At 35.5% G+C, this 15,168-nt stretch overlaps 4 protein-coding genes and 1 long non-coding RNA gene across 7 annotated transcripts; 2 read left to right on the top strand and 3 right to left on the bottom strand.

The window, feature by feature from the left end:
- Positions 1–245: 245 nt before the first annotated feature.
- LOC104708649 (uncharacterized) lies at positions 246–3,499 on the bottom strand. The gene is made up of 5 exons (XM_010425243.3): positions 3,005–3,499; positions 2,366–2,527; positions 2,140–2,199; positions 2,004–2,045; positions 246–1,469 (listed from the first exon to the last, which is right to left on the bottom strand). The coding sequence occupies exons 1-5, from the start codon at positions 3,315–3,317 to the stop codon at positions 349–351; spliced, it is 1,698 nt and encodes a 565-aa protein (XP_010423545.2). The 5' UTR covers positions 3,318–3,499; the 3' UTR covers positions 246–348.
- A 1,695-nt stretch (positions 3,500–5,194) lies between these two features.
- Positions 5,195–6,165, top strand: LOC104708645 (uncharacterized). 2 transcript variants are annotated; one of them, XR_015563434.1, is made up of 3 exons: positions 5,195–5,390; positions 5,753–5,787; positions 5,881–6,165. It is a non-coding gene; the product is annotated as an uncharacterized LOC104708645 (long non-coding RNA). The 2 variants fall into 2 exon arrangements; XR_015563433.1 differs by lacking the exon at positions 5,195–5,390 and having other exon boundaries at positions 5,649–5,787.
- An 85-nt stretch (positions 6,166–6,250) lies between these two features.
- LOC104708646 (ACT domain-containing protein ACR12) lies at positions 6,251–9,502 on the bottom strand. 2 transcript variants are annotated; one of them, XM_010425241.3, is made up of 10 exons: positions 8,833–9,502; positions 8,379–8,439; positions 7,974–8,096; positions 7,694–7,788; positions 7,335–7,419; positions 7,166–7,225; positions 6,963–7,018; positions 6,761–6,866; positions 6,609–6,677; positions 6,251–6,524 (listed from the first exon to the last, which is right to left on the bottom strand). In XM_010425241.3, exons 1-10 carry the CDS (start codon positions 9,021–9,023, stop codon positions 6,462–6,464), a joined length of 909 nt encoding a protein of 302 aa, XP_010423543.1. In that variant the 5' UTR covers positions 9,024–9,502; the 3' UTR covers positions 6,251–6,461. The 2 variants fall into 2 exon arrangements, with proteins under 2 accessions (XP_010423543.1, XP_087316893.1); XM_087460767.1 differs by having other exon boundaries at positions 7,974–8,173; positions 8,833–9,143.
- Positions 9,503–9,694: 192 nt separating this feature from the next.
- LOC109126011 (uncharacterized) lies at positions 9,695–11,096 on the top strand. Its single transcript, XM_019228964.2, has 3 exons — positions 9,695–10,043; positions 10,576–10,656; positions 10,850–11,096. Exons 1-3 carry the CDS (start codon positions 9,864–9,866, stop codon positions 10,871–10,873), a joined length of 285 nt encoding a protein of 94 aa, XP_019084509.1. The 5' UTR covers positions 9,695–9,863; the 3' UTR covers positions 10,874–11,096.
- LOC104708644 (transcription factor DIVARICATA-like) lies at positions 11,037–12,283 on the bottom strand. The gene is made up of 2 exons (XM_010425238.3): positions 11,735–12,283; positions 11,037–11,599 (listed from the first exon to the last, which is right to left on the bottom strand). Exons 1-2 carry the CDS (start codon positions 12,052–12,054, stop codon positions 11,269–11,271), a joined length of 651 nt encoding a protein of 216 aa, XP_010423540.1. The 5' UTR covers positions 12,055–12,283; the 3' UTR covers positions 11,037–11,268.
- Between the last annotated feature and the right edge of the window lie 2,885 nt (positions 12,284–15,168).

The following is a 15,168-nucleotide window of genomic DNA, read 5'->3' as shown; positions in this document are numbered from 1 at the left end:
AAATGCACTTAACCAAATATGAGCTGAGAATAAATTAAATGAAGGCCCAATAATCCGTATGGCGAAAGCCTAAAGGTAACTATTTATAGAAGATGATTTCACGACTGACTCGTCGAACAGTCGATGTGGGATCCTATGTTTTTCAACATTATAGAGAAGAGGGAAACGTTCCGAAACCGAAATATCCCTTCAAACTGAGATTGAAGTTTCATCAAGCACTCTGTAATATTAGTTACCCTCCAATCTCTTTAAAAACATGTTGTATAAATAATTAATTGATAAACATTGACAAAAAAAATTGATAATCACACATTCATACTTGGGACTAAAATAACAAAGAAATCTCCACTAAATGTTTAGGCGACCACTACTGCTTGCTGAAATGGGTCCAGATGATCCATGTGTAATAGTAATATCTACACATGGTACTAGCCAACTTTTTGTATCGCGATGGAAGAGTCGTTTGCCGTAGGTGGAAGAAATCATCTCATTGAGAAGAGGATATTGCAACATCAAGAAGAGAAACGCAGGGACGCTGGCGAGTGGCTTAAATGGGACTACAAGCAGTGGCCTTTCACGCATCGACGCCGAAAGCGAGGTGATGAATGCAACAAGCATTGAGGCGATAGAGATGAACAGAATGGATTGACCCAATATCATTTTTCTAGGAAGTGATACTATGAAGTCATCAAAAGAGTATCTTGAGGTCAGAATGCTTAGGAATATGAGCACAGAGATGCAGGAGGCGAAGAAGGCAAGAGTGTCTGCAAAGATGAACGCCGTGAAATGCTTGTCAGTGAGAAGAAGAGGTGCACCCGAAGTTTCATTAGTACCTCCAGGAACAGTGAATATTGCTTGAAATGTGACAGTTGCAATGAGAGCTGCTACGAAGCTACAAGCAGTGGCAGTGTACTTCATCCATTCTTCTCCTTCTTTTCGTAGAGGTTCGTGAGAATCTTCAAATATTTCTCGCGGGGTCTTGTTGTCGTTGTTTCTTTGCACTACTTCACGTTCTGATACCATGCTCTTTACTTCCTCAAACCACTGACTCTCTCTTTGCATCTTAAGAGCAGCTCCAGAAATCTTAGAAAGTTGGTCGGGAGTAGAGAGATGAGCGGCGATATGGAGAATGTTGTTGTTTTTGTTGTCGGAAGATCTAAGCAGCGTGACCTTTCTATCATCTAAACCATGTATGAGATTAAAGATCTTCTCTTTCTTGAATTCAACGGCCAGCTGAAAGAGGTTTCGACCAGAGGCAGCTTTCGAGATCCAAAGAAGTGGAGGGTTACATTTGATTATCTCGATGAAAAATTCCTTGTTCCCATTCTCCACCGCTGCAAGTAATGATTCATAGACTGTCTCTTTCCAGCTCTCGTCCTTGACCATGGCTCTTGTTGCTTTGCACATTCTCTGAAGCAAGTTATCAGCTTTGGAATGTCTATCTTTTAGGTCAGATGTTTGATCGATTCCTGTGTCAAGAAAAAAAGTGGAGATGTTACAAGATCAAAACTATATAATACTGGATGGGGGTAATTACATTTAACTATGGTCTACGTACATTTAACTTGTGCAACATTAAAGAGAAAAAAAATTGTTCTTTTTCCTAATAATTGAGAATTTATGTCCCAATTTAATCCATACTAATTAGTTGAAGTTTAATTATTCTTGTCATGAAATTCACGCTAAAAATTTAAAATAGAAGAAGAATAAAAACCCTAAGAAAGAACATAGGTCAACTATTATTCAATGATAGCTGGTTTTCAATTGAGAACCTGTGATGATCAGGATTCATAGCATATATTATTCATGTGTGTAAGCTTCTAGAACAATTAGTCTTGATCTCGACCAAATAATTGAATCTATACCAATGCACATGCTCTAATTAATTTCATTTAGCAATGAAAACCCAAGTCCGGTCTATATATGTATGTGAACTCTATTGTAGCATATAGATTTATCAAAATTTGGATAAAAATTGAACATAGCTCGACCTACGTACGTACCAAACCGTTTGGGAAGACGTTGTATTATTTTCCAAAATATACCTGATGAAAGAAGGAAATACGACAGTTACTATATACGTCAAAATAAATATATTTTGTTGGATAAGAGTCCAGAAATTGGATGTGCATGACGTACGTTGGCATCGGTTTGGTTTCGAAGCCTCCTCAGACTCGGCTGGAGAATCCAACTCTATACCTACCAAAGGAATACATATTTATATATATATATATATATATATATATATATATGGAAAAATGGAATATATTCATATATGAACAATTAAGTTCAAGAAAGTTGAAAACTGAAAGGGAAAAAAAAGAAGAAGCAAAGCAATGGTTTGCAAAGATATATATAAACATACAAGAGTAGATGCGGCGTCGCCAAAATCCAAGATTGCAGTGGCTACGAAATAAGTCAGGTTTCAAAGCCAAGAGCTCAAGTGGAGTTGATCTTTGACTTGCCTTTTTAGTCACGGCCAGGGAAGACGGTAATTGTTCGGTAATCAGCATGTCCAACGCAATGTCTAACAGCCCATGAAACCAAACTATTAATTATACATTTATGTGCCCACTTATGTTACAGCAGTACTCAGCTGTATTAATTTTAGCGTAAAGCTGTACGAAAATTTAATAATCTAACAACTATACATATATATGACCAAATTACCGTAAAAAAAAAGTGCATGAGTTTTGATCACAACAACTGAAAGTTAATGGAGTAGCTCTTCATCTTTATTATACGTATGCTATCTCGCCCTACAAATGTTCATGGATATTTATTTAAAAGCAACTTTCCAATAAAAAGAGTCAATATAATTATAATTGTTTTTGTTTTTGATAAGTATAAAAAGAGACATTCATCCATTCACGTTCCTAATATATGAGATTCGATTCCTAACACTAATTCATCAAAGATTCCAACATTTCCGGTTCACATATATATCAACAACACCAGTTGTGTGATATCATTGCCTCAAAAGCTTTGAACTAAAAAGACTTACCTAGAAATCCATAAAATATGGCATCGAGAAGGAGACATGCAGCCATTTCTTCATTTCCCTTCAAAATATCAATAAGTTTTCTGTGGTAGCGGTAGTTGAAATAAAGGTAGTCAGTGACCTTTCCATGCCCTGCATTAGATGCCCGCAGAACCGGTATTTCTAGCCCATGGCTATCTGAATTATTTTTATCAAGCAGGTGAAGATTGAGTTCGCACAGATTCTTAACAGTCTCCAAATCACCATTCCCAGCAGCAATATCGAGCGCTAAACTTTGACGATAAAGATCGTTTACCAATTGACCATGACTCGTCATTTCGTGCAATAGTAGCCTCTTGACGATCTCCAGTTGACGGCAAGTACATGATGGTGTCTCAAATGCATCGATCCAGGCAGTATTTTTGTCTTCCTGCAGGACCAAGAGGTCTGATTTCACACGTTGCAAATCTTCTTCGCTAATTCGTTGTGAAAGTGATAAATGTTCACAAATTTCAGCTAACTTGACTGCAACCTCACATGAAGAAGAAAATAACATAACCAATTAGATATAAATTGTATCCATATATAAACAAAATTACATCTAAATGTTCTGTGCGGAATTATATATCTGGATGCATGCATCTACATTAAGCAGGCAGATACGGGATACATATATAAAACAAACAGAACCAAACAAGTTATATATAAGAACTACGTATATGTAGACCATTGGAAACTTACCAAAATCTCCTCCCAATAAAAAAATCTAAGCCAAACAGGAAACGATAGATATAACTTGTAACTCTGCGTGGACGAAACATGCATGCGCTATTGCACTGTGTGTTTACACACAGAATTGCCTCAAGTGATATAAGTAGTAACGAAATGATGAAAAGAAAACTATTTTTACTGAAAAAAAGAACCTCGCATTTTTTCTTCTAAAGAATCTGGCACTCCTTCTCCTTGTGAAGAACCTGGCACAGCTCCTTGTGAAGAACTTGCCATTTCTTATGAATCTGATGGAAAAATTGGAGTTGTATGTCAATTTTCTTCTAAAAATAAATCCCTTTTGTGAATTGCGAATTGATGAAATATTGGCAAAGTGAAATTGTTTATATAGACTTTTTTTCGTTTAAAGTTATACGCAATTTAACTTTCACATCATCACATTCTCTCTATTTTTAATGCATTTTATCATACGTCATCGCATTCTTCGTAACAGTGTTTGTGAGTTAGGTCATGACTCATGTGCTTATCAGTATGATTTACTTTTGTTTGTGTGACTCCATTTCCTCTTTTGTTTTAATTCCCCTAAAGGTCAACGATAATGTGATAAAATGTTTAACAATATTTTTTTACGAAAACATATATAAAGTCTATAATTAAAAATATCACATGTTGTACATTTTAAATTCTTTTGACATTTTCGTATATAATTTTAACAAGTTACGCTCATTTTTATATACATATGTGACGATTGTGTTTTACTCTTTTTGGAGAATCCATCAAACCAGTGAACTATTTTTTTATACTTTGTGAGATTTAAATAATTTGTTAAAAAATTGAAGTTTCTTTTTTTTTATTTATTGAATCAATCAGAAAAATGGAATTAGTCACCAGAACAATTTTTAAAATTATTTAGCGATTAGTGAAGTTTTTTTTTATACTATATTGAATTAGTTTTACCTTATGGGACAACAAAACATAAGTGACCTTTCGGAAAGCTACAATCAGTCACCAAAACAATAGTACAAAAGATGATAAATTGTTGGGATTTAAAACAATGTTCAATAAAGTATTAAAAAAAACTTCGCTAATCGCTATATAATTTTTAAAATTGTTCTGGTGACTAATTCCATTTTTTCTGACTAGTAAATAATGATAAATAGTTTAAAATAGTAAACGAATAAACAATTAATCCTTGTGTTACACAGTTAATAATCCTATGCCCGTAGCAAATTTAGATTTGTGTCAAGTTTCAAGAGCTTTCAACTTAAAATCAAATTGCAATGAGTTGATTGGCATATGTTTCTTATATAGCATTACTCTAGGTCCATTCTAAGTTCACATATGGATCCTAAAAGTATCTCCATCAAAGGTTATTAGCAATATCTTAAGAGTTGTTTAAGTTAAAAAATAAATCACATTAATGAAAAAAAAGCAAATTTACCTAGTGATCGATCCTTATGTTCGAGGTTGTGTCGATACTTGATTGGCTGGGGAGAAAAATGATTTTTTTTTTATTTGTCTTGTTTGTGTCGCTCTCTCTCTCTCTCTATCAATTTGCGATTCGATTTCTCCGAATTCTTCTTCTATCATCTTCGGTTCTGCTCTCATCTCTCCTTTCTACAATCATCGCTGATGATATCTTTCATCAAGACGATTCTAAATCATGTTGATCGGAATCAGAGTTCTGAACCACAAGTCCTTACAATTTTGTTCTTTGATTTGCTTAGATTACGTTTGATTATTAGAACGGATTTCGATGTTGATTAGCTAATTAGAGCTGTTGGAATTATTTAGAGGGATTTTTACTATGATGATTGGTCAAACTCGTGTTTCTTTGATAATTAGAGCTTGATTAGTTTTGTAAAAATGCGTATGAATCTGCTGCTTTTGTGGGGATTGAGTTTCTGGTGAGAGTAGTACTTCTATAATGGTTTTGATTTCATGTTTTAAAAATAAAAAATAAAACCATTTTGGTATGGCCACTCTGTTTTTCATCACTTCGTTTTCTTAATGATTATGCTCTGTTTTTGTCTGTGTTTATAGATGATTGCTGGGGTGAACTCAAGAGAGATTCTAAGGTTAATTAAACCCTATCAAAGATGTATTTTCATTACAAGAGTGTTTGAGAATCAAAGAACCAAACTGAGATGTGTTTCTGGTGTATTTGATAGGGGAATTTGGTTGCAAAAGCATCGACATTTCCTTCAGGAATCAAAGCTTTATCAGATTATGTTCACAGCAAAGGGCTAAAGCTTGGGATCTACTCTGATGCCGGGTATCACATCTATTGTGAATATCCCCACTTCCTTTTCCATTACTGACTGATTTGATAGTGACTAATAATTGCGATAGTGTGAATGAGAGAGCATTACGTTGTTTGTTTGTAAAATTTAGAAAAGTCCGCATGCTAGCCCGTGTTCCGTTTTACTAAAATTTAGGCCTGGCCATTTATTTAAGTCAAAGCCCGTCGAAAATCCACCTTTTTCTTGTCCATGTAAAGAAAAGAAAAAAAAAACCGAAGAGCCCAAGTATCCAACTCAATTTGAAAAAAGCGGAGTCTTCTTTTATCTAACGACCCAAATCAAGTGTCAAGAACCCATTTATTTTTTTAGCCACAGTGGTTCAATTTATAGTATCACGAATTTCCACAATATCTTCCAAACAGAAGAACTGAAAGTTTCGCAGCACAGATACGATTGCGTTAAGGATAATAGAGGGCAGTTTCTGTTCGGAGCAGAAGACCAAATCTCACTTAATAGCTGTCAATGTCAGTTTCAGGCCTTCTCAGGAAGTAACGCAGACAGTTCACCAAAACCTGCAGGAGAGAAATTGATTCTTTTTTATACCTCACTCTTTTTAAGGTTTAAAGTACAAAGTACCAGAAACAAAAAAAACACACCTGTGACAAAGATCTGTTTAGTGCTTGCCCTTGGTAGCTTACGTGAAACTTGTCTTTCGCAACCAATCCCTGAGAGAGACAATGGAAACGTTACTATTATAGAATGGAATCACACTTTATGTACATATGGAAGTTTTAAGAGTTTTGAGTACTTCTGTGTCTATCTCTGCGGATTCCACGTCTATGTTGATATCAGCCATTACTTTGATCATCTCAACTACAAGACCTGGCCTATCTGCTGTCTCTATAACAAGCAGGCTAGAGAAACAGGAAACCGATGAGGATCATGTAAACTATCTCTTCAGGGCTACTTTAAAATGTGACATATTAATGTACTGTATAGTGAATACATACCTCCTCTTCGGTCCGTCTTCTTTCACATGAATGTGTGTCGCAATATCGACATCAATCTGTCACAAATGAATCGAAAACAGAATTTAGACATCAGTACAGTATAGTTGGCCTTTAAATACTACTCCACACTTCTTACATCTTATTTAGGCATAAGAAAATAGTTTGTATAAGTTACAGGACACATAAGCATCATCCAACATTACCTTCTTTTCTGGAGCCTTTATTCCAAAGGTCTCACCCATAGCAAGTTGCTCACTACATTCCTGCAAAACAAACAAAGGCAATGTTCAAAAAAATATACAACAGCTGCTTGCAGGCCTCTTTGAATGTTATGGTGATCAAGGTAAAGAGATAAAGAAAACTGAAGCTTACCGGATGGTATTTCAAGAGATTGTTGATGATCGTTAATCGGATTTGTTCCAACAAGTCAGGATCTTCCACTTTCCGACCAGTGTCTCTGATGTAAAAAAAAAATGAGTCAATTCAGGCAACTGTGATAACTGACAATACAGGTAGCTGAGGATGATACTTGCACACAGCACCACCAACTTCATAGGACAACTGCAGAATCCTATACTAATCACAATTTGATACTAAATTTCTAAGGGAATCTCATAACGATAAACACAAAGTAGATCCTGACAAACTTGTGCATCCTATTGAACAAGTGAGAGGTCAGTAAGTGATAGAAAATCATGTAAACCAAAGAGATAAAGAAGAACCCTTCTTACAGTTTTGTTATAGAAAATTTGGTCTGCTTAACAGATCCTTCAGTTGAGACAGTTCCTTTGACAACATCCAATCCCAAGTCTTTCAGCGACCTCATCTGCCAAACACAACAATGATTTATAAGCCGAGAACATGGCAAGTTTCTACAAAATTCAGTGATAATCTGATACTGATAGTAAAAAACGCTACAAATCTAGCTCCAGTAGATAAAAAAATAGCTACAGCATTTGTCACATCGATAAGAAAGAACATAAAACCAAAACAGGAAATAGAACCCCTCACAGTGTCAATGAGAGCCCCAAGACGATTTCCAAAACTGAGCTGTACAATGGTAGCTTCAGGGTCAGCATCCTGGTCTATCATAACCATTGGCATTGGTACAACATCGTCATCGTCTTCCGATTTCTGCGATCAAATTTTCCAGCAAATGTCATCTCAAAGCACACGTCAACACAAAACTCATACGGAGAGACCCTTTTTCCCTATTAAACATGAGAAAATCAAATTCACATATCAAATAGTATACATATCATCAACACATATCCGTATACTCTCCACATTTAGTTGCTGAGCTTCTGCGTGTGTATACATGTAAGTCCTTGGTAGCCAGATGTATAGATCCAAGAAACATCAATAGTTTAATAGCGATGAAACAAAAAAAAAAAAGACTGAAACAAAGTTACTGACCGGATAAGATGGAGTAGTGGCATCAATGCTGTTAATCGAAGCATATACACGGTTTCTTATACTGCATATCAAAACAACCACGCACGGAAAGATATATCAGCAACCTCAGATAAATCATACAAACAAGAATTTGCAATCAGTTCATAGAGAAACATATATCGCATACCGTAAAGAACTCTAATCTGTTAATCGAATTTTAATCTACCTTAAGCTTTCTTAATTTCTTAAAGTTCAAGATTCACCTACTCGAAACGAGAATCTAGTGTAAGTTCCGTTTACCAAATCGTTCGAGCACATACAGAGCAACGATTTCAGTAGAATCAAGCTTAAGAGACCAAGCAAAGATTACTAAAATCGAGTTATCAGAGTGAGCAAAGAACACAGCGAATCTCTCTAGTAAACTTAACGGAAAGATCTGAGAGAAACGATATATATAAAATACGCAGTAACTAACCTCTTCGTCAAGAGAGACATTACACCTCCGACGAACTTGCGACGATCATCGAACAACGCAGGCGATAGATCTGGGGAAGCAATTTGAGCGGGAAACGGAATCTGCTTGCTGCTGATCGCAGGAGAAGGACGCGAAGCTAACGACGAAGAAGAATGAGTTACAGAGAAGACGATAGAACTCGAGAACGCCATTGAAGTTTGAAACAAGAATTTTTTTTCTTCTTTTTTTTTCTTTTTCTTTCTTTCTCCTCCGAAGTCAGAGAGAGAGAGAGAGAGAGAGAGAGAGCACCGAAATCTATAAAAGATGGCGATAAAATTGGCGTTTAGTGTTAACAAAGAGATGATGGAGTGCTGAATCTGCTGATGTGTGACGTCACTACCGTGATGCTCCACCTGTACATCTACTAAAAGCTTTTATTTTTATATTTTTCCTTCTATGGTTTCTACAATTAATTAATTAAAAACTTGCAAATTGTTATACAATAATCTGTTAGTGAGACGAATTTAGACGCATAAATTTGGTTGCTGACGTTCAAACTTCTACCAAATATCTTTCTCTTATTGTAGTATTCTTTTCTCCTCCAAGCCAATCCGACTTGTTTGCAGATCTTTATAAATCAATTTAACATGCTTAAGATTTTTTTCTTTTTTTTTTAAGTATTTTGTCTCTAATGTAAAACAGATGCGGTATTGCAATTATTGGCGTGACATTGTTACATAAAAAAAAAGTTGTTCGTTGACCCAAAAAAGGAAAAACTTCTTAGAAAAAAAAAGAATCTCGAAAATGAGCCTGGAGAAGGCTCACTTATTGGGCCGTAACTTACTGGGCCATTAAATCAAAATAATAAGTCCTTTGCTTATTCAGTTATTCTTGGCTTACGCGCGGGTACAATGTTCTAACGGGTTTGTATACCCGACCCGGACTCGAAGCTGAACCTGGAGCTGCTCTGAACCTGCCTCGTTCACGAGACAATTTCTACCAAAAAAAAAAAAAAGTAACGATTTCGAGAGATCTACACACTGATTAGCAAAATGTCGGCGGCTCGCTCTGCGATCACAAAGCTAAGGTTGGCTCGATCCTTGGGGGAGAGTCAGATTGGAGCATCGCGTTCGGTGGAATCGACTCGAGGACCGGCGATTCGTTGCTTCAGCGACGATAAAGGTCGTGTGCTCAGTGAAGAGGAACGCGCGAAAGAGAGCATGTACATCCAGGTTCTTCTTCATCTTCGACCTTCGACCTTTTCCGTCTCATGATCTCTGTATATAGATGCTATCAGAGTTTGTCTATACGCTGTTACTTATTGGGAAATGGGCGTTGAGCACTGATTATAAAGTTAATGAGATAAGACTGATGAGATCCGAAGCTTATTCTTATCATACACTTGGATCCAATTGTTTTCTACTGAATTGTATAGTCGTCGTTATTTGATCAAATGGTTAAAATAGTTGATGGATGCGTATTAGTTCATACAGATGGATATAATGGAACTTAGTGTTGTCTCTGTGATCTATATAGCTTTTGCTTCTATAGAAAAATCTTTGTTGAAGAAAGGGGGAAGAACTGTATGTCTTCGTTGACATTTTTTTTTATAGCAATCTCTAATCTCTATAGGTTGATTTGTTCCTTTTCGGTTTGAGGTTGCACTTGTAGTTACAGTTATAGACTTACATCTATAGCTGGATGCTGTTTCTCTTCTAGTTCAAAACTCAATTTTTTAAGAATCCGACCTTTTTTTTGTTGTAGAAAATGGAGAAGGAGATACTGGAGAGGAAGAAAAAACTCGAGCAACAGAAGTCAGCTAATGAGAAAGGAAGTGCAGACAAGGTAAACTTTCATCATACCATCAACTACCATCGGTACTTTTCAATTCAAGTCTTCAGTTTTACGACATGTCTTGTAGTCAGAAGGGCATTTCTAGACCTGATTTTTTGGTTTAATTTCACAATAAACGAAAATCTAGCTGAACATAGCAAAGGAACCTGTTCATTGATTTGTTTGCTTTCACTCTCTTGTGCAGAAACCTGAGGCAAGCAAACCATGAGTTCATCACTTGCAGTATGCAGAATCCGGTCATAAGGCAAGCAGTAGTGAAAAATAATAACGCCTTTTGACCTTTGTCCTCTCTTGTGTACATGTACAGAGATCTCAACCTTGCTGATGTGTGTTTGTTTGTGTGTTCTAAGAAATCAAGTTTTAAATAATAATTGAAGAAAACAACCATATGCATTGATTCAAAATACCAAACATATTTGTGTTTACAAAAAGCTTCCCCTATACATAATTTTTATTCTTTCATCATCATGATCATCTGTATAAAGAAAATACCCAATCCTATGTTTCTTCTACTTTCCTATTCACATAAAATGAGTAAACCCCCCCCCCCCCCCCCCCTATTAAAACTAAACCCCATCACAATTTCTTCTTTCCCCTTTAACTTCACATCCGAAAACCGAAATCCTCAAAATGACCAGGAGTAGTCAATTGCTGACCAAACTCAGACATAATCTGTTGCTGCTGCGGTGCCTGAACAGGACTACCGTGCTGTCCAGTCCAGTCCATGTTAGACCCAGGCATAGCCAAGTTAGTGTCGACCGTCGTGATGTCGTGTATGCTCGACCTTTTCCTCTCCTTCTTAACCGAGTTCTGTCTCAGAAAATACTTCTGTGCGTGACTCGCGACTTGCGTCGGCGTCCTCGTAACCACAACGTTCCTCGAGATGCTTCTCCAATCTCCCTTACCATATCTCTTCAATCCGATCAGAAACAATCTGCACCATAAGATTCAAATAATGTAATCAATCACCTAAATTTAGCAAAATTGAATTCCTAAATTCTCTTAACCAACCAACCAAAACCCTAATTTTTCAAAAACTGATTGATAAAAAAAAAAAAAAAGGACATACTTGTGTTCGTTCTCAGTCCAAGGAGTTCCTCTTTTCCTTTCACTGTCAGCATGTTTAGAGCCGAAGGAGATCTGACCAGCGGAATCCCAACCAGCCGAGGCGGCGGCGGAGTCATCCATGTAATCAGGGACATCAACACGACCAGCATCAATCTCAAAGACATCGTGAACCAAAGCCTCGTAATGCTCCCTAACTTCACCAGCAGATTTGTGAAGCTGATCAGCGATTCTCTCCCACCGATTAGGAGATCCTTCAGGGAAAAGAACCAAAGCTTGCTCAAACATCTTATCCTCCGACCTTGTCCACTGACTCGACGCCATATTTATAACCGCTCTGTTGATGATTTTTTTACAACAAAAACAAAAACCTGAAATTTGTTGGAAGAAACTGTTTGGAGAATTTATACGGATTCTGTTCTTTTCTTTTTTTGGTGTGTGAAGGATTTTTATAAAAGAAGAGCTGGAAAAGTAAAAAAATAAAAATAAGGAAGGAAGAAGCAGCTCAGAGACCAACTTCAACACGGTTTCTTCTGCAATTGGGATGTCTTCCTTTGTCTCTCTCTTTTCTTTTTTTTTTTCTCTTTTTAATTTTTTTTTCTTTTTTTAATTTTAGGGTTACACCTGACCTGACTTACTGAATTTTTGCTTCCAGTTTGTTACAGTTCCTTTTTTTTTCATTTTTTTTATAATAAGCAAATGCCACTATATTTTCCAATAATATTGGAACACGTAGATATTGAAGGGAATAAAAAAAAACTAACCGCCTAAAAATACGAAAAAAGCAATCAATCTAGAAAGACTTGTTTTTAGGATTCACATTCTCGTCGAATCAATCACACAGTACTGTCTGTCTAGTGTCTACGTCTCCTTGTCACTATTTTTGTACTACAACCCCTCACTTCACTTTCTTAATAGTTATGGTTATCTATGTGATTTTCCTTTATACTAATTTTTAGTCATACTTAACCCTTTTAATTGTTTTCAGTGCCTATGTAAATGGTTATTTTTCATGTTTTGATATTTTTGGGGACAAAAATTACTTCTCGTAATGAACAAATATTGGAAAACAAAAAAATTGTGATAGTCCAACATTTGACTTGTGAAATTCTGTACCGCAAAGTTTGACTATAATGTTTTGACCGTTGGATCATTAATGTTAAGTCAAAATCAAATTCTCAACTGTTTTTAATCCCAAGTGTAGCAGTGACCATTTAAAGCTCCTAAAACTCACGAGTCACGACCATCATTAATAATCATAGCACTTTCATATGCCTTGTTTAAACAAGTTTTTACTTAATTAGAGAAAATAAAGTTTGGACTGTTTATATTTAATTTTACTAGCATGGATTGTAAAACGGATAGTAGTATTTTCTTGCTACATTAGCAACTGTTTGTTTGTAACTGTTTGATTTTATACGTATTATTATTATATGATACTCCAGTAGAAAGAAGATATAGCACTCAAGTTTGTCTTATCTTATCCGTAGATCTCCCTTGTACTTTTTTTAATCTAGATATATTCTCAACGACCTTCAACAAATTAACTAAAGAAAACAACGGAACTTCAACTAATATTTTAGTACTTTAGCTGTACTTGTTTCTTCTTCACACGTAGTTTACTTGTTTCTTTATAAAGTGGTTTTACCATACTTTTACTAATTTAATTGGATGCACAAATTTATAGTGGATGGATACGTTACGGAGTCGAGACGAAGGTGCCTTGGACCGACCTCCTCACCAGTATATGCCACGTGTCTTCTGCCAATTGTTTCCGAAGGATACTTTCTGGCATCTGACTGGTGCGTGTAGATGACATGGCCTCTTATCTAGCCGTCACGTGGCCTTCCAAGTAAAGTCTACTACTAAGTTCTTGCTATTTTAAGCTTTTTTGTCTGTTTAGTTTTGATATTATCTTCAAAACATATTTGGAAAATAATATATACAGAAAAACAAACGAATGGAGAATATTAAAATCATGGGGAGGTAGGAAAAATATACATAAATTCGAAAGTAGAGGAGAGAGTTACATTGGTGAGGTAAATTTTCGAATAACTATTGCAAGTTTGAAGGGGCTATAGTTGCCCAAATAAAAAAATCAAGAGAAGAGAATTCTAATGAACAGATGAAATGGGCGTTTTAGATTTTGTTTGAAAAAGAATGGGCTTTTAGATAGATTCTTTGAAAGGACTTGTACATTGTCTCGTAAGCTAACTACTTATCCATGGATACATAATTATGTTGTGGGCTGATCCACACTAAACCTAGCTCACATAATTTGTCTTATATTCATTAAATTATGGAGTCTCATTCATAAACATTTTTTATAACATATTTTATTAAGGCATTTCTAAGAAACTGTTCTACCTTTTTGGATATATACATTTTTTTTCATATATTAGAAGTTACTGATCTTGAATTTCTGGTATTTCGTCCACATAAGTTTATACAACTTCAAGTATATAGAGGAGAAAATTATAAATGTATAAAGCTTATACATTTGAAACCCCATTTCAGTTCATTTAAATTTGTATATTATTCTTTATTTATTTATAGGGTAAACAGAGATGGGCAGGTCTGGTACAGGGCGTGTGAGACGTGGTCGGATTGAGGAAAACTGAATTTTGCATCTTATCTAAAATCAGATTTGACCATCCCACTCACTGTATAAACCACTCCACATTATCTTTTTGTTTTTATTTCATTATTAATTTCACTACTCTTTTATTAAACCAAGAAGCGGAAACGTGATTGGTGGTGAGTCACCATACAAACCCTAATAAATATCTGTTAATCGAAATTAAGTTATATATATATATATGTATGTGTGGTTGATACGAATATGTGTCAACGTTTGTGTCACTCATCTGATTATATTTATTGTGAAATCAAAATGGGGCTTCCGAGAGTTCTCTTCTCTTGAGTGATAACTGAAGTAGATATTTCATACTACTATTGGTTTGGATAAGGTAGTGTGTGTTAATTCAATGCAATGAGCGTCCGATAAAGAAAGAAAAGATCAATAATGCAATGTGTTCATACTATCCAGGTATGGGTGCGATTGGGAGCGGTAGAAATTAGACACACCATATACTAATCATTCATATTCTCACCTGATTTAGTTTTAGTTGTGATAGTCTCTATTCTCTAGTAGACAAGTCTTACTTAAATTAAACTTACATTGAGTACAGTCAGTATAACCATGCATGTTCATTATTCTTATACATCATAAATTATAAATATATACACCATTATAGATGTTATATCGGATACTTAAAAAATATACGTAGATCACATCTGATAATTAAATTGACGTACCCAACATAGTCATAGTTTTGGATTAAATTCTGCCATTCATCACGTGAGAACATTATATATCCAAAATTTGGTTTAGCATAATCAAATATTGGAGTCTTTTGATAAAAAGATTATCTTCTC

This window comes from Camelina sativa, chromosome 8, assembly GCF_030686135.1.
Source record: "Camelina sativa cultivar CO46 ecotype springtype chromosome 8, ASM3068613v1".
Classification (NCBI taxonomy): Eukaryota; Viridiplantae; Streptophyta; class Magnoliopsida; order Brassicales; family Brassicaceae; genus Camelina; species Camelina sativa.
The sequence above is the reverse complement of the archived record's forward strand: the minus strand, read 5'-3'. Positions and strand labels throughout refer to the sequence as shown.